Consider the following 17,685-nt stretch of genomic DNA (forward strand, 5'->3'; position numbering starts at 1 on the left):
TCTCAAGAACCATTCGAGCCACAGAATTCGTTTTGGCATCGTTGGATAGAGAATTGAAAACTCGATTCAGTCGTATCAACGTGAGTGAGGAAATTCGAGTAGTTTTGACCCAGAAAGTGAAATTTAAATATCAGACACAGGTGCAAGATTATGCCAAAATTCCATGTTTTCCATCCCATTTTGGTTCATTTCTCGGAGGCAAAATGAGCAAGAACGCTCATTTGTACATCATTCTAGAGATAAATAAATGGCATGTTTAAAAAGTGAACCATGGATGGGGAAATGTTGGCAGTTTTCTCAAAAAAGGCTTGCATTCAAGCAGTTTTAGATTTGCGTGGTTTTCTTTGAGTTGCAAAATCCACTTGAACATGACGCTGCTTTTTTAGAAGTTTCTCAAGAATCATTCAAGCCAGAGAATTCGTTTTGGCATCGTTGGATAGAGAATTGAATAGGGGGGGTCATGACCCCCATGACCCCCATGACCCCTCCGTGGATCCGCCCTTGTCTACTAATACTATAACTACGAATAACAGTACAACAAACGACCTAATTTCCTGACGTAACGCATTCAAGACTAATAAAAATGTTGGAAAAATCTTTGACTGTTGTGAATCTTGTTTTTCTGTTTTTTCCAGCTTGTGATTGTCATCCGATCGGCGCCTCTGGCAAAACTTGCAACCAGCAAACTGGCCAATGTCCCTGCAAGGATGGCGTGGTTGGTATCACTTGCAATCGCTGCGCTAAAGGATACCAACAGAGTCGCTCTCACATTGCTCCATGTATCAGTAAGTAACTTCTGCAAAATTATCTTTCTTTTTAGCTTAACCAAGTAGTTTTCCAAAATTGTGCTTGTCCTCAGAAATACCGGTCGTCCAGATGATGGCCACCGAAGAGGACGACGACGGCTATCCAGAGGAAGATCCAGATTCGGTTGCCACTGGAGGTAAGAAACTTTAGACTTGAAAGTGAGATTCTTTTTCTATTTGATAATACATGATGTGCCAGTTTGAATAGTGGTTTTCGACAGTGTTAAAATGGCTCTGCTTTGCTTTGATTGCATTAAGCAAAGCTTTGAGTAACGGAACAATTTTGAGGTTTAGCCCTCTATCGCTGTTCAGACGTTTGCCATTGGGGGCAAAATTATATGGAACTGGAAACTGTTTGTTTGTTTGTTGCGTTAAAGGATGTTCCAATTTTACAGCTCTGGCTGAATACAAAGCTACGTTGAGATTAAGCGTACGTAGCTGTTCATATCTCATTCATTCATATGAAACATTTCCTTTATGTGGCTCGGCTCTGTAATTGGCTCTAAATCACCGCAGGGTTTGTTTCCCTTATATTTGCCTAACAAGCTGTTTTGGTTGTTTTTTTTTAAACAAATTCAACGATATTTTGCAGGTAAATTTTAAAAAGAATAATGAATGTCGGATGACTCTGACTCCAAAAGCCATAATTTTTATTGGGCCTTTTTTCAGTTGGCGCCCAAGTGCAATGCCATATCGAACAGAAACGAATAAAACATCGACTTAATCATGAACTTTTCCCGAGGCCTGACTGCATTTATTACACTGCGGGAAACTTTCTTTCGCAGATCCTGCCAACTAATTGGTCATGTATAATGTATATCTTCGGGGTAGAAACTTTTTAATGAGGACGGTTGTGCAGCGGCCCAATATTGTCCATTGAGGAAATTGCCTCTATCTGACATGAAATTCGATTAGGATCGTACGTTTACCGTCTGCTTTCAACTAGCTGAGTGCCAGAATAATCATGCACTGCATTCGACTCAATTAGTATTCTCCTACTATGTCTGTCTAGTTTCGAGCAGATAGCTGTAAATGCTTGTTTCTGAAATTTTCATTGCACCCATCGGAACAGTTAGGGATCGATTTGGGGCAAATTGACCCACTGAAAATGACTTCTCGCATTGTTAAACTAACAGCTGCAATATCGCGTGTTAGTAGCCTGTTGTTTTTCATACCAAACTGCATTAAAAAGGAACTAACACATTAAATAAAAATCTATCCAGACAATTGAGGAAGAAAACGCAAAACCAGTTCAGAAGCAAGAGTGTGAGAAAACCGACTTTCGATCTACAGACGCACTTTTAAAGTTCTCTTGCACTTACTTGCAAATTTTTCGCTCAAAGACGCCAAAGAGCAACAAATAACGAAGCTAATTTTTATTAAAAAATCATAATTTTTCACTGTTATAATCGTTGAAAACTACATAACTAAAACCATGATCATGGTAATACGAAATTCTCCCCTCAAGCCCAGAAATTCGGGATCAAGGTTAGGTCGGGAACCTCCATAAATCGCCCTTATCGTTTTCATGCAGGCAACTTACCCTGCGGAAACGTGACCAACAACAGAAAAATTGATGTTAGTTTAAAGCCCCAAAAAGAACGATGTTTGCTCCAAGTCGGCCTATTCAGATCGAGTAGCGCCGCTGGAATTTATAGAGAAACATTCACGTCATGTATGGGAGCGTTTGAAAATCTGATTGAAATTGAAATGGAAAATTTGCTAGATATTCGGTTTTTCAGTAAATAAAGCCCTTGAACAAACAAAAGGGTTTTACTCAACGTGCAGACGGTTTTATGTCGTCGCTCATAACTGGATTCGAGAGCCACGATTAAATCAGATTGCCCAATTTACTTTATACCTTCTTCCTAGCCAGAGTTATTCATTTCGGGCGCGATGAAATTTATGTAACTGTTACGAGTCGGGTTATTTAAATTCATATTCGAACCCCAAAATGAAGCTGAAAAGAGTCGTTCAAGTCGGATGGGGTGAACGGAATGTGAATGGAAAAATGCAGCATTAAAGTTGGTTGCTTAATCCAATCCAAACTCAGCTGTTTAGTTGAAAGACAAACTCAAACTTCTGACTCCCCAAAACTCGCCATAAATAATGTCAAAGTAACGATTTCCACGCCAATTAAACAACCTACTGCAATCGCTACGCGAACAATGGATGACAGAAAATCGTGCAATGGATGATCAATGGACAGGAAAATCCTCAGCCAGCCCAAGAAAAAACGTTTCCACTACGCCCAAATTGGAAAACTTATTGAAATTGCTCGTCGTAGAGGAGGGATTTTCCTCTTGCGGATCGCTGATTTCTCCATACCCCGGAATCCCATCCAATTTGCCTGCAGGCCGTGGCGAACATCTTTGATATAATTAACTGGGGTATTTGTTTGCAAGGGGGCGAAGTACACGGAAGTGCCGTATTTGTTAGGGTGTAAACAGGTCGGGAAATTATTCAAAATCATTATTTTTGGCTACTTTATTGCGATTAAAGCACTGTAATGTTCTGTTCCAGATCACTGTGGAAAGTGCAAAGGAGCGACCAAACGACTGAACCTCAACAAGTACTGTAAAAGAGACTATGGTAGGTATGCCGGGTTCAGAAACACGCTCAAACCGAACTGAACTGAATTGATAAACATTTCCTAAACGAACCGGATTGTCATTGAATTAAATTCGATGATAAATTAAACTAGGCAAAACAATTGGGGAAAACACATTTTATTTGCCCCATTTAATGTACCGCGCCCATTAAAATGCCAATCATTTTACTACCCCCGGGAAGAAAATCGGGCAAACTTAATTTTCTAAAATGAATTTTGCTTAAATCCATGATCATTGGGCGCTGTTTTCAATGAACAGCCCACGGGATCAACGGGAAGCTTACATGAGGAAATGGTGCGCTTTCCATGTTTGTTCCATTTTACAGGCGGAGTGAAACATTAATCCCGAATTAATTACGTATTTAGATGTAAAGGGGACCAGATTTTGCACAGGTGTTGGTTGCATTATTCTCAAGTATCCAAATTTCCTAGTTCACATACAATTAAATCAAAGTTCGATAGTTGCATTGGGTTTATTTTGGTTTATTTCGAATTTTGCGTTACTTTTTGCGCTAAACAGGACCAGTTAATATTTTACAAAATGCAAAAAGACGGTTCAAGATCAGAAAGCATTCACTAGTCCAAAGCTTCATCTGAGCACTGCCCAGTCGAAGACTCGTAAAAAAACAGAAAAACGTGAAAAACCGCAACTGCAGAAAAATCAACCGCAGAATCTTTTTTATTAAATTATATTAGAATTAGATTATTATAATTATATTAGATTATTGTGTTTTTTGATTTAAAAAGAACTTTAGGTACCAATTTTTCTCGACTTGGGATTATTTTTTAATAGTTTGGGCATTGTTTCAGCGCTTTACTGACAACCTTTTTTTCATGTTTCTTGGAAAATGTCGTTTTTCACCACTTTCCGCTGATAGAAGTTTGCAAACTTTTGCAAATCAGAAAACGTCACATTAGTTAAGATTTTTGTGTATTTGGAATTTTGCTTTTCGGTTCTTAAATTCATGATTTCTATACGATCCTCTAAGAAAACCTGCTCTTGATAGTTTTTTTGTGAACAGGAATCAGTCAATATTTGACAAAATACAGATAGAAAGTTCAGAAGCAAAAAATCAATGATCCAAATTGGTAAAAACACAAAAAAAGTGAAAGACCACAAATACAGAAAAATCACTAGCAAAAGCGCAACAGCTTCTGTTCTTTTAGAACGCGCAAAATAATCACCCATGCCTAAAGTTGCAAATGAATGTGATTAACACCGTCTTACCAAACACCCAAAAGGAACATTCTAGATTCTGTGAAAAATGTAAAATTTCCAGTTTCTGCAAATACACGGTGTCCCAAAATGAATGGGCAACTTACAACCACAAAAATTCAAAAAAAAATTAAAATGTATCAAAAAGCTTAAACGTAAAATAAGATAAATTTTCATAGAGCTCACTGTTTTTTTGCCGGGAACAATAACAAGGCAGTTTATTGAGAAAATTGCAGGCTTTGGAATAAATCGGGTTAATTGGGAGACCTAAAAACTATCTAAAAAATGTAACTGCTTAAAAACCAAACTGTGGCGGTTTTTCAATAAAACAGACTCCAGGTCTGGAAAGTTGCCTGAGGTCAAAAAAACCGTCCAGGAACTGTTCGGGGAAACTTTCGAGCAAACAACTGGATAAACGCTGCTTTGGAACTTATTTATCGTTTTAACATTGGCGTGATCTAGACTGAGTGATAAATAAACGAATTTGTGGAATATTCAAATATTTATTTTCAAAAGTCTGAAACTTTGCGTTTAGTAAGCATGTCGGGATTGGGGCGTAGGCGCCTCGAATAGCTGTCCGGAATGTTTAGGTAAACTCCAATAACAAACATCAAAGGGAATGGTTGGATGATAAAATGTTTCCAGAGTTTTTCTGTTTGCGTGAAAAGTAGTCAAATTATTCGGCAAAAAAAGGGCAAAAAACTTAAAAAAAAAAACGTGCGAACCAACAGTAAAAAGTGTGTTTTTTTCAGCCATCATGGCCAAAGTACTGTCCGAAATTGAAAATAACGACGAGCACACGAAAGGTTGGACGCGCTTCATGATCAACGTGGAATCCATCTACAAGAAGTCGCGAGACTCGCGGATCCGAAAAGGAACCATGCCCATGCTGGTGCCGAACACCGACCTGAACTGCAAATGCCCGAAAATCAAAACTAACCGGTAAGTTTTAAAAAATCGGCCCTTTTCCAAGCAAATTATCCAGCTTTGCAGTGCATTAAACCAGGGCAAAGTGCCGGGAGGCAAATGGGATCAAATTTTTCAAAAGTCACCCACAAATGTGCCTTTGGAAATTAAGTTATTTTTCATCCGGAACGACTGCATCATGTTCAGCTGCGAAAATTACAAATTCCGGCTTATCGGTCTGGCTAAACAGTGTTCAAATGGCCGCAAATTCCTAGTAATTTATTCATTTCACCAGCACGAGTGCGCGCCAAACTCACCGAGATTTACATACGTTAAATCCCCTTATAGGGCTGGATTTGTTGCAAAAAAGCAAAGTTATTACAGGTATTAATTGTGCTCACCAACTGCTCGACTAATCGGCTTCCTGTGAAATAAATTAACAGAGTTTTCGAATTTTTCAAACTCAGTCAACTTCTCTTATTTTTTGTGTGTTTCAAATTGAAGTTGTCACAATTGAGGTTTCTTGGAAGGCAGGCAAAAAGTGTCTGCAAAAACAGTGGAGATTCCTTCTCCCATTTGTTTGTTTGCTGGTGAAGATGTATTTTCGGCAGAACCAATTGTACTCCTCAAAAGTTCAAGTATGCCAATCTCAAACATGCACAAAGTTTAGTTTAGACAATCCAAACCTTTAAAAAGTTAGAAGCAAAATTCTTTTTTTTTCGAAAATTTCAAGAAGATATTAACAGTTGAAGATCGAATTTCAACTTTGTTATTAAGCATTATTTTGAAAAGGTCACACGTTTGATTGGTAGCCTATTGGAATACTTAAGAATTCGAAGAGAAAAATTACGATTTTTTCGTCAAATTACGAACATTTTTTATATTAAAAAAGTCCTCTTCTACAATTTTTTGATGAAAAGTCAAAGCGGCAATGATGTTTTTTGTCATCTACAGGTAGTTACAGGTAGGCAGCTTTGTCAATAATAATTGACACTTGTATTTTATTTGACCAATGAGACATAACCTTTGACAGGTGGTTTTGGATGACAGTTGTCACCTACTTAGGTATATCACTCATTTGCCCCAAAAAGCACCGCAAGGTGACACCGCTATCCTAACCTCGACGCATATTATTGTCTCTTTTATTTTATTTGCTTAATGTTTATCCATGGTCACCGGACTTTTTAATAATTACGAAGCAACCGGTATTTGCGCAATGTCAATTAGGCAGATTACCTTGAAAAACATTGTTGTCATCCTTCTGATCTAGTTTTTTGCAAATATCTGAGTTTTTAATATCATTGATTTTTTTTCTATTTTTTCTGTACTCCCAAGACACCCCCAGACCTCCAGAGGAATGACGCCAATTTTGAATCACCCTGTAGAAGCCATGCAAAGTGGCCAATCTGAACCAAACTAAAAACTTTTGAACTCTTTCTAGGTCCTACCTATTTTTGGGTAGAGAAAAGGACGATTCACCCGGAGGAATAGCGACCGGAAGCTTAGGAGTGACTCAAAGATCGATTGTGATTGAGTGGCGTGACGAATGGGATCAAAGGATGCGCAGGTTCCGTCGCAGAGCCAGAAAATGCAAGTAGAGCGACCGATTAACCTATGAGGAAGAGTTGCGCGCCAACGGTTTCACTGTGATTTAATTTATGTTTAGTTGTTTGCTAATCGAGATTTACTGAATGCCTGATCTGCATCGATGGATATTCGAAATTTTTTCCAATTTCTCACTTAAATAGTTGGGTGCAAGACCAGGTTCAGCTCAGCGCTACTGATGAGGACTAATAGGTCCGAAACCGGTCCTGGAAGCGCCAGTCTGTCCAAGTTATTTGGCAGTGACGTCATTATTTCAAATGCTCCATTGAAATTTAGTCATGTTCCGGATTGGTTTGAGTATGAGTATGTAACAGCTTGGGGCAGCCCTTGATTAACCCTCCTACTAAAAAGTTGCCAGATTTAGAAAATTTCTCGACTGTCCATAGATGCAGTTCAAAGGCGTGTTCCATGTATAGGGGAGCATTGCGTAAAATAGCGATCCAGAGTCCAGTTATTAATAAACTTTGGCTTCAGAACAGCCCATATTTATCGAGAAAAAACTCCTGATTAGAAGCGCTTTAAATGCAGGGCAACTTCAACAAGCATAATTGATAATTGCAATGCTCCTGATTAATTTGCAACAGCATTAAGCAGTATTCGAAAAGAACATGGGCCCCTGTTACTTACTGACTAATTTTCCAACTGTACCAAATGCATTTCGTGTCATGCTGTTAGTTTGAATTTTGTAATTTTTGTATTTTGTACATATTTTTTTACAATTGTTCGCCATCTGTAGTGATTTGTTTTTTTGTATTATTTATTTATTTCCTTTCTAGTGCTATATAGGGAATGAACGGGCGCGAGTGAATGTGCCGAGTATTTGTTCAAGTGGCTTAACATGTTTGTATAATATTACTTGCCAACAACAATTTGGAGGAAAATTACCATTATATCCGGTTGCTCGCAAATATGCCACTGTTGTCGAAGTTTAAACATTTTATTGGCATTGTTTAAATGGTTTGATGAATGATTGTGCCACGATAGCTGATAACTGAAACTGTACAGTATTACAAAACAATTCGCTAACAAAATATTCCATAATATGTTACAATTTGAGGAAATTATATACATTTGTGTAACATTAACTAGTTCCTAGAGGCTATAATTAATCTAAATGTTATTATTATATATTCAGGTTCTGGTTAAAATGGGTAAACTAATGCAGTGTCCCTTCGAGCTGTAGTTTTCATCAATTTCATTTTCATACCGCACTCTCTATTGCTCATCGAGATTATTTACCGTTGACATGAAAAAGTGGGCCAAACCCGAAAGCGACATGTAACATATCCACGAAAGAAGGGAATTTTTTGTAAATTGTCCAGTTTTAACCATTTTAGTCAGACGATAAAGTAACCGAGTAGAAATTAGTGTTTGATGTTAACATATCAAACTATTTAACGTGTTATAGCAATATCATGCTCTCTTGTGTCTGCAAATCAGAAGACTAAATTAGTATTAGGTTCAATTACCCTCCAGTGGAATTTCGAATAAGAACCGATTTGCCTCCAAAACCATAAAAGCTATAGACAAAATAAATCTCCCCTGGATCTTGCATGACGACGGTGGCTAGAGTGTACTATTTAAACACCTTTCATGTTATTGTAGAATTAAGCAAAGAAAATTAGTCACAATTATTATTAATGATTATATTATATTATCGACTAATTGTAAATTTTTTGTGTACCTAATGACTTATTGTGTAATAAAATTAAATATGTACAATTGTCGTATATCATTCAAATTTATTGGATTTGAAGCAGTCATAAATAACGGTTTAATAGTACGTTAAAAACAAACGTTTTATAGAGGATTCACTTATGTGGGAAAACTCATCGAATTCCAATTTGCTGTCCCAAAAACCCGCAACTGGACGCTTAAATGTTTGTCCAGTTCTACCTAAGGTGGGGTCAATTCTTTATCTAAATGCCCTGCAGAATGACTGCAAGAACTAATAAACTTACATACGAGCCTGAAAAAAACTTCAAGTTGAACCACCCAATGAACACTTGAAATTTTGTCCTGATCTAACCACGGCAGGGCAGGGTTTGCAGAAGGGTCATAAAGGGTCTGCAGAAGGATTTTCCAAGAATTAACGAACTTACAGTCGAATCTGAGCAGAAATTTCAAGATCGATCATTTTCAAAAATTCCTCATGCCCGAACAGGAGCGACTGGACACTTGAAATTTTGTCCAGATTTAAACACGGATGGGTAGTGCAGGTTTCCCAAATTTCGATCCAATTGGTCTGTAGAATGATTTTGCAGGAATTAACAAATTTACAGACGAGCGTGAGAAGAACTTTTACGTTGATTCATTTGCAAAAATTTCTCCCGGCTATACTAGAGCAAGTTGATACTTGAATCTTACTGCGGCAAAACGTTGAAAGTGTCCCAAATTTCGATATAAACTACCTGCAGGATAATTTTTAAGCACAACTTTCAAGCTGCGCCATTTTCAAAAATTCCTCACGTGCAAACTGGAGCGACTGGACACTTGAAATTTCATCCAGACTTAACCACGGTAGGGCGCTGCAAATGTCCCAAATGTTGATCAAAACAGACCGCAGAATGATTTTGCAGGAATCAACAAACTTTCAGTCGTGTTTGACAAGAATTTTCAAGTTGAGCCAATTTTAAAAATTCGTCACGTCTATATTGGAGCGAGTGGACAGTTGAAATTTTGTCCAGATTGAAGCACGGAAGGGCGCTACAAGTGTACCAAATTTTGATCAAAACAAACCGCAGAATGATTTTGCAGGAATCAATAAACTTTCAATCGTGCTTGACAAGAAATTTCAAGTTCAGCCATTTAAAAAAATTCCTCACGTTCATATTGGAGCGAGTGGACACTTGAAATTTTGTCCAGATTTAAACCCGATAGGGCGCTGCAAGTGTCCCAAATTTAAATCAAAACTGACGCCAGAATGATTTTGCAGGGATTAACAAATTTTCAGTCGAGCTTCGCAGAAATTTTACGATGATCCTTTTTCAAAAATTTCTCACTACCAAACTAGAACAAGTTGATACTTGAATCTTACCACAGCAGGACGCGGAAAGTCTCCTAAATTTGGATATAAACTACCTGCAGGAGAATTTTGGGCCTGAGCACAACTTTCAAGTTGAACCATTTTCAAAAATTCCTCACGTTCAAACTGGAGCGACTGGACACTTGAAATTTAATCCAGGCTTAACCACGGTAGGGCGCTACAAGTCTCCCAGATTTTCATCAAAACAGACCGCCGAATTATATTGCAGGAATCAATAAACTTTTAGTCGTGCTTGGCAAGAAATGCTTGGCAAGAAAAATGCTATCAGAAAGTAAACTGATTTTTAAAAAATGTTCAAACTTGCAGCTGTGATTGGCCAAAGCTTGCAAGTCATCGCACCTTCAAAAATTCATCATTCCCAGCGCAGAATCGTCATAATATTACTTTTTAGTAAATTAATAGATATCAGACGATTTACTGTTCAAACCGAATAATTTTCAAGCAAAGCGCAGTTGAGGCTGATTTATTAGGAACTCACTACCTGCGAAACCGCGACCAGTCTGGATGTGGAAAAATCATCTATTTGTATCCTGCCCTAAAGCCTTTTATCGACTATTAAATACAAAAAATATGTATATAACTGATACAAAATTTCAGGTAAAGAAAAATTAATCTGTAAAGCTAAACACGCACTTATGAAGAAAAAAATGCGAGGCTGCAATTCAATATTTGCGTAAGGGTAAGCGCAAAAAGAGTTTGTTCAGAACATCCTAAAACGAGTTTCAGGTTTTCAAACTACCTAAAAAATCAATGTTTAACAAACTTTATATGTCCATCTGTCTATCCGTAAAAAGACAAGGCTTGTGGRTGAACGCTAACCCACAGGAAAGTAAGGAAAATGTACGCCAATCAGGTAGTAAAAATTAAAGACCATGTACTTAAAAAAACAACAATTTATTATTTAGCTCTGTTAAAAATAATATAAATAAAACATTTCAATTAAACTCTCTTGTATTGGCGGACAGCCTTGGTTCCCTTGGAGCTGGTGGTTGTCTATAGAAAAAACTCGCATCAAAAAACTACACAAAACAATCAAAGGAAAATTGCTTACAGATGTGAGGCCACTGTCAGTGATTTTGATCACTTTTTCCTCAGTCAGGCTTCCATCAGCGTTCAGTTTGGTTTTAAAGGTGATGGTGTCTCCACTGATGGTGGCAACGGTCTGAGAAAACACTCGAAAGTGATACAAACGATCTAACGAAGTAATATAAGTGTTCCTACCCAAATGGTGTGCTTATTGCGAATTGAGTACTCATACTCTTTGCCCACAGGGAAAGCGACCTCTTGTCCTGAATAAGACATTACGATGCTGCTGTCCGATACGGACTTGATGGTGATCGGCTCCTTCAATTGGGACTGTTTTTCGGCCTCAGCATCGGGAACACCTTAAAAATAGCCCTTGAATACCCTTTCTTGAAAGTTGTGTATTTCATGTATATTTTTCTTTGCCGTTTAATTATTTTTTGATAATGCAAAAGCTTACCCAATGACTTCAAGAATTCCAGGTAATTCTCCTGGGAGACCAATTCGTAGGTTCCTTCTAGCTTAACCATTTTGGATGTAGATTTTTGGTGATAATTCAGAGATTGTTAGCACTTGAAACGCAAATGTGATCTGAATGACATCGAGTGCAAGCGGCTCTGTTTTATACACCCACAAGCCCCCCGCCATTGGAGCGGATTGTTATCAAAATTAGTAATAACTGGTGATTTTATCAGTTTATTTGCATTACTGTTAAAGATCAACAGGGTATTTAGGATGCCCAACAGGGGATCAAAGTGCAATAAGTGAAATGACTGAAACCTCCCGGGATTAACACGAAGCATTCCACTCAAAAATTACAATTTCATCTTATGAGTTTTGGCAATTTTGTAATGTTTCCATCAAAAATTCGGGCTGTAAATTTCAGCTTAACCTGCCATGGATACAGCATTTTTCCTTAAGTACCTATTTTGTTAGTATGAGTCAACAAATTGGAATACCGGCGATATTTAATTGAAAATTTGTTGATTTCATGACTTATCTGATTCATGTAATACGACAAGTAAATATACTGCATAACCCTTAATCTTTCGCACTTTAAATGACTATACCTTTGAGATCAACCGTTTATGAATTATGTTTCAATGACTTTGCATTACTGCCGCTGCTTTTGCTGCTTAATTCTTGTTCCTAGAAACCGTTACCGAATTACATATGTTTCTACCATCGCACAACGTAAAAACTGCTTATTCCTTGGCAAAAAAACTAGTTTAATGTTCATATTTTCAAAGAAATGCTAATGAAACGATTCAACGACAGTCCAATATGAATCACGAAGTAAAGCGGCAAACAATCGCACAAGAAGGAAACAGATTTTCTTTGAAAAACAGATGATTTCACAGTTGTTTTCATGCTACAGGATTTCTTGAAAGCATTTCTTCGTTCTTTTAGCAAGATATTTCAACCTATTGAATAAGTAAATTCATAAAAAATGTTATGTTTTTCGCAAATCCATATTTGCTGCTTCATCGAAAAAAAGTGATAAATAAAGTGTCAAAAAACTCATGATTTGAAACAATTGAGTGGCAAAGTCTTTAATAATCACTTATTCAGTCCATTAGCTTTATGATGATTTCTTCTGTTGCCTTTACGTTAAACGTTTTCTTAAAAAAACTTTTCAACGTTTTAAAAAGATGTTGTTTGCAGTTTATGCAAATTTTTGTTTGGAATGAGAATTTGAGAACCGACGATATGAGCCGAAACAAAAAATTGCTTCAATAAATGTTTTGCCCAAATTGGCGCAGAAAAATTCGTATAAAAATACAAAATAGAACGGGCCATTCCAGTTGCTCATTGGAAAACGCAGTTTTTCTTTGTTTAAATCGTAAAAGCAGGATACAATTCGAACAGTTTAACTGGCCTTTTCATTCCCTAAAAAGTCCCATTTCCAAAAGGAAAGACGCATATATTTAAGCCACTTTGGACCGCACTGTAGAAATGCGTCAATTTCCAAAGTACTCAGTGGCAAACTTAAAATTTTCAATATTTATAATTACTCTTTCTTAGCGAATTCCATGCAAACTGACTGACTGAATTTTTGCAAAATTTACAAAAAAGGCCACTTGTCCATTAATTAAACCAAAATTTCCCCATGGAAACAATCCCTCATTTGATTTTCTCTAATTGAGATAATCCAGGACACTAATAATAAAGAAAACAGAAACAATCTTTGATTTTCACTCAATAAAATGAAGTGATTTGTTTGTTGCGTGCGACTATCAGTGGCTTTAAAGTTCAGCAAAATCTATTATTCAAATATTAATTCTAAAGCTCAAAAACATATTTGTTTTCGCCTCATAAACCTGCTCCTATATTTGCACTTTTTATCTCGCTCGCGAGACAAGCCTATGCTATTAAGTAACAAATGCTGATAATTTAATCAATCAATTTAGATTAACTGCTATCAATACTTCGATGCTTTACGCAAACATTTGTGGTACCTGGAAACCTTCCCAATATCAGCCAGGTAACACCCCCTGGTTCCTTTACTATTCAAAATTTTTGCTTTTATAACCGAATTTGCATTAGTGAAAAACCATCGATTTTCTTATTACCAACGTTTCGCCATTTTTATTGCCAACTTTATTTTGGCATCCTCAGGTCTCAAAATAACTCGAAAATAAATATGGCAAAACGTTGGCAATTTTTAAAAAATCGCTGTTTAATTTTACAATTATTCAAATTCCGATTTTAAAGCAAACCTATAACTTAGGAGTTATTTATGACTTTTTTTAAGTTTTTGCAAAAATTATATTAATTTTTTAAAACAGCGAGCGAAGAATTTTCAGAAGTTTTTGAAAAAATCCATATGCTGTACTAACTCTTTTCTCAGTAATTTTTTTTAACACTAGAATTAGTAACTCTAACAGGTATCATCACAAAAGACTCAAGCGACGCTGCCAACTTTTCAATCACTTTTCAAGTTGTCACTGCTGCGTGTGACACTAACCAATTCCCTAACCCAAATCCACAACAACATTTGCAACCTACAGAATCTCCTTATTAGGATATTTTTATAATTGCCCTTATTCCTATTTGAAGCTAACTGATTTCTGAAAATGGCCGGAAACAGCGGGAAGGGCACCTTTCAACCGGTAGGTTGGGAATTAGAATACTCATGTTTTGATTGATGGTCTAAACCTTCACTTTAGGACTCAGATATTCACATTTCGTACGAGGACCAGCAGAAAATCAACGTATTTGCAAGACTGAACGCTAAATTGGTGGACATCAGTGATACCATTAAAGTTAAAGAGGTGAGAGCTACATTTGAAACTAATCAAAGAGCTAATTTGAGTTTACTCCTTAATTGCTCAAGAAAATGTAAAGTTAGTAAGTTTATGAAAATTAATTACTGTTTTCTTCCTCAGAACGACTTGAAGAGTCTGGAAGATGCCTGTGATGAAATCGCCCTTTTTGACGACGATGAGCAGATCCCTTATTTAATTGGGGAATTTTTTATTTATCAAAACTTGGACACAACACAGGTCAGTCACTAGAAACATTTTGTGCAATTTTGAGCAGTACCAAGAAAGTGTTTTTCATTTAAATTTGTAGTGACTTACTGTATTTTTGATCGTGCTAAAATGCCTATTATTTGTGCAGAAATGCCTCGAAGAAGCTAAAGAACTGATCATTAAAGAAATGAAGGAAATCAGCAGCAAGGTGGATGAGATCAAAGACCAAATGACCGAGTTAAAGGGACACTTGTACGGAAAATTCGGTAGTCACATCAACCTGGAAGCTGATGAATAAACTAGCACGTTTTAACGGTTTGAAATAAGCTTGTTACAATTTTCTGAACAATTAAAATTGCCGAAGAAAATGCTTTTTAAAATTTCCTTGTCGTGAAAAACGCACAAAACATACCGCACTTGACCAAACCATTTATTTGACTATTAAAGCCGCAAAAACAACTTATTATCTCGACGAACATGTTTATTTCCATTTAATCGCTGGCCTTGATAGACAGCTGCCCTAGTCCAACCAAGCTTCAAACAGTCGAAAGTTGACGGTACTTCCATTTAGGTTCCCTGTTTGTGAGCGTTCGAATGCGACGTCGAACACCCACAGAACTTCCCCTTTGCCATCCTTGTGCGGCAGCACCTGAAATTTATGAAAACTCTCACTCACTCCTCAACTCTTCCCAGTCTTTTGCTACTGACTTTGAGTCCAGAAGCGAATAGAATCGGCAATGAAGGGGGCGTAATAATTTCGAAATTGCTTTCTATGTAAGCAGTGCTGGGGTTCCATTTGACCAGTTGATTCTCGGTTAAAATCGAGAAGTAAATGTTGCCCTTTCGGTCTGCTGCCTCTGTAGGTGACTGTCGCTTCCTTCTGCCATGGTACGTCTAAAACATGGCGCAAGTGAAAACTCCTCTGCGAGTTCTTGTAAGGCTTACATAGAACAACTGCGGAGAACAATAAGGAAAATCAAAGTTTCTGGGGTTTTTCAGGTGTTTCACATACACCCAGGACTCTTTCACGTTGGACATTGCATGATAGTGCAGTTTTCTTTTACTAGGCCCGTCGCTCTTCGGGCTAAGGGCTGCGGTGAAAATTCCGTCGTTAAACCGAAAAGTTTGGCCTGCAAACAAACGTCGATTTTTTTCGCCTCAACTTGGCATTATGTATTTCCTACCTTCGATAGTGTATGTGTTGTACTGCGGGTCTGCAGTGAAACTTTCATCAAGAACTACCCAAGAATCGTTCAGTTTTAGGCTGTAAACTAGCAAAGAGGGTGTATCCGTGTCGGGCACATAAATCCAAGTATTTTCGCAGTTATTGGCAAAGTCTTCCACTTCAGCCATGGGCGCGATGTACAGCGATAAATTCCTGACCTGCACATAAGGCACTTCGTACTTGTGAATTAGTTGGTTCTAAAAACGTCAAGCTTTACTCAATGTTTCCCTATTTGAAAGGGGATTTTTACCGTTCTCAAGTCAAAGGCCAATATTTGAGGAAGACACGTTGCGTTTCCTGCAACAAACCCGGTATCTGCTACCCATAATCTGTTGCACTCATCCGCCTAGAAGTTCTTCTTGTACTGATAGTGAGTGTTCCCTCACTAACTACTCACCCAAACTCTGTAAACGGACACTATTCGATGATAGCGACACTCTTCGGGATTTATTTGCCAAGACCATGAAGGATACGGATCAATTATTGGGTTTCCATCTCGGGTTTCATGAGTAACCACTCCGAGTGTTGCCGGGTATCCGGTGGGAGTAAGTCGGGGAGTTGCGATAAAAACCCTCTCGAGGCCACTATAGGCTAAATTTCCTACTTTGGGAGCTTTAGTCGAAATATTTTCTGGATCTTACCATCGTACGTATATTGGGCGTCGGTTGGCTGCAGTCTTCCAGCATTGAAACTTCCATTAGCAATAGCAGCCGATCGCTCCTGCTCGTCTCGGAATTTGTATTCGATTTGCTTCCACTGGTATTTTATCTTAAAGTCGTAGTTGCTCCGACTTGGACTGGCAGAGGATTTTTTTAGGACCGAAATCATCGAAAGGTAAATCAAACCTGAAAGTTCTTTTGCTACTTTACTGTGCATTTTTCGTTGACAATGTGAAGCTGTTTAGTCATTTGATGGTAGGTTTGGTCCTTCGTTCCAGTTGGTCACAATTAAAGAATTGTCTTTTTGCTTCAATTTTTCAGAAGAGCGCTTATTAATCGATAAAGAACAGTCAAATGGTGCTATTAAGCAGAGCATTTAGATACTTTTGCTACCTGGGGATCCTTCCAGTTTATCAGAAAATATTGCAAAACTTCCTTAAAAGCTTCTAAAGACACTTGGTTTTCGTCTTCAGTAACTTGCATATTGCTTTGATGTGCTTATTACTTAGGTACTTACCTTTAAAAAAGGTTTTAAATGTAGAGCTCATTTTTAGCTTCTTTCTACCACAATAGCACAAACTAGAGTGAACCGCACTAGAATTACTATTCTTAAAATAAACTATTATTTGTTTAGTGTTAGCAACTAATGCACTTATTATAATTTGAGCATTTACATGCTTTTTAGTAAAACGTTTTTGGCGCGGAAAGATGATAAGACCATCTAATGAGTTAAATTGAAAAAGCATTGAAAAATTCCCCTATCCTTGAACATTACCATAAAAATCGCATTCCCATACACATGTAAGGCATAGTAGGCCGTTGCTCGTCATTTCACTGTGACATTTTGGCGTGATAATCACGTCGATCTGCGGTGACGAAATTGGCCACTTTGACGTACATTTTCACGTCTTTTTCACGTGAGTATGGCGTGTTTGTGAGTGGAGCGAAAAACTTGCTTGCAAACGAAAAGTTTATTAAGAAAGAAAACCATTGCGAGTCTCTGTAGGGGTAAATATTAGCGTTTAAAATATTACTATCGCGCTTCAAAAAATTAGTAATTCTTTTGAAAAATGCAGCTCTTCAAACCATCTTGATTAAAAAATTTTAATTCC

The 17,685-nt window shown here is 37.4% G+C and overlaps 4 protein-coding genes across 4 annotated transcripts in view; 2 read left to right on the top strand and 2 right to left on the bottom strand.

The window, feature by feature from the left end:
• LOC109544095 (netrin-1) overlaps positions 1-8,863 on the top strand; it is a 101,017-nt gene extending 92,154 nt beyond the window's left edge. Inside the window, exons 3-7 of the mRNA XM_019914135.2 lie at positions 636-785; positions 860-943; positions 3,330-3,398; positions 5,386-5,575; positions 6,981-8,863. Of these exons, the coding sequence (XP_019769694.1) occupies positions 636-785; positions 860-943; positions 3,330-3,398; positions 5,386-5,575; positions 6,981-7,137 (650 nt within the window). The 3' untranslated portion in view covers positions 7,138-8,863. The remainder of the gene's footprint in view (positions 1-635; positions 786-859; positions 944-3,329; positions 3,399-5,385; positions 5,576-6,980) is intronic.
• A 2,202-nt stretch (positions 8,864-11,065) lies between these two features.
• Positions 11,066-11,820, bottom strand: LOC109544088 (fatty acid-binding protein, liver-type). The gene is made up of 4 exons (XM_019914125.2): positions 11,674-11,820; positions 11,412-11,575; positions 11,242-11,352; positions 11,066-11,183 (listed from the first exon to the last, which is right to left on the bottom strand). Exons 1-4 carry the CDS (start codon positions 11,741-11,743, stop codon positions 11,130-11,132), a joined length of 399 nt encoding a protein of 132 aa, XP_019769684.2. The 5' UTR covers positions 11,744-11,820; the 3' UTR covers positions 11,066-11,129.
• A 2,318-nt stretch (positions 11,821-14,138) lies between these two features.
• Positions 14,139-15,057, top strand: LOC109544087 (probable prefoldin subunit 4). Its single transcript, XM_019914124.2, has 4 exons — positions 14,139-14,326; positions 14,384-14,488; positions 14,603-14,719; positions 14,838-15,057. Exons 1-4 carry the CDS (start codon positions 14,291-14,293, stop codon positions 14,985-14,987), a joined length of 408 nt encoding a protein of 135 aa, XP_019769683.2. The 5' UTR covers positions 14,139-14,290; the 3' UTR covers positions 14,988-15,057.
• A 49-nt stretch (positions 15,058-15,106) lies between these two features.
• On the bottom strand, positions 15,107-17,190 carry LOC109544086 (major royal jelly protein 1). Its single transcript, XM_019914123.2, has 8 exons — positions 17,091-17,190; positions 16,556-16,759; positions 16,312-16,505; positions 16,165-16,260; positions 15,874-16,111; positions 15,635-15,819; positions 15,398-15,583; positions 15,107-15,338 (listed from the first exon to the last, which is right to left on the bottom strand). The coding sequence occupies exons 1-8, from the start codon at positions 17,119-17,121 to the stop codon at positions 15,210-15,212; spliced, it is 1,263 nt and encodes a 420-aa protein (XP_019769682.2). The 5' UTR covers positions 17,122-17,190; the 3' UTR covers positions 15,107-15,209.
• Between the last annotated feature and the right edge of the window lie 495 nt (positions 17,191-17,685).

Source organism: Dendroctonus ponderosae, unplaced genomic scaffold (assembly GCF_020466585.1).
Source record: "Dendroctonus ponderosae isolate FM_Combo_2020 unplaced genomic scaffold, Dpon_F_20191213v2 Dpon_F_20191213_4, whole genome shotgun sequence".
Lineage (NCBI taxonomy): Eukaryota > Metazoa > Arthropoda > Insecta > Coleoptera > Curculionidae > Dendroctonus > Dendroctonus ponderosae.

Coding starts and splice junctions, on each gene's coding strand:
- LOC109544088 (XM_019914125.2), bottom strand. CDS start 11,743: ATGGTTAAGCTAGAAGGAACCTACGAATTGGTCTCCCAGGAGAATTAC. Junction 11,353..11,411: donor GCAATAAGCACACCATTTGG/GTAGGAACACTT, acceptor GTGTTTTCTCAG/ACCGTTGCCACCATCAGTGG. Junction 11,184..11,241: donor CTGACAGTGGCCTCACATCT/GTAAGCAATTTT, acceptor TTTTTTCTATAG/ACAACCACCAGCTCCAAGGG.
- LOC109544087 (XM_019914124.2), top strand. CDS start 14,291: ATGGCCGGAAACAGCGGGAAGGGCACCTTTCAACCG. Junction 14,327..14,383: donor GGAAGGGCACCTTTCAACCG/GTAGGTTGGGAA, acceptor CCTTCACTTTAG/GACTCAGATATTCACATTTC. Junction 14,489..14,602: donor ATACCATTAAAGTTAAAGAG/GTGAGAGCTACA, acceptor TTTCTTCCTCAG/AACGACTTGAAGAGTCTGGA.
- LOC109544086 (XM_019914123.2), bottom strand. CDS start 17,121: ATGAGCTCTACATTTAAAACCTTTTTTAAAG. Junction 16,112..16,164: donor TGGCCTTTGACTTGAGAACG/GTAAAAATCCCC, acceptor TGACGTTTTTAG/AACCAACTAATTCACAAGTA. Junction 15,584..15,634: donor GTTCTCCGCAGTTGTTCTAT/GTAAGCCTTACA, acceptor GCCATGTTTTAG/ACGTACCATGGCAGAAGGAA.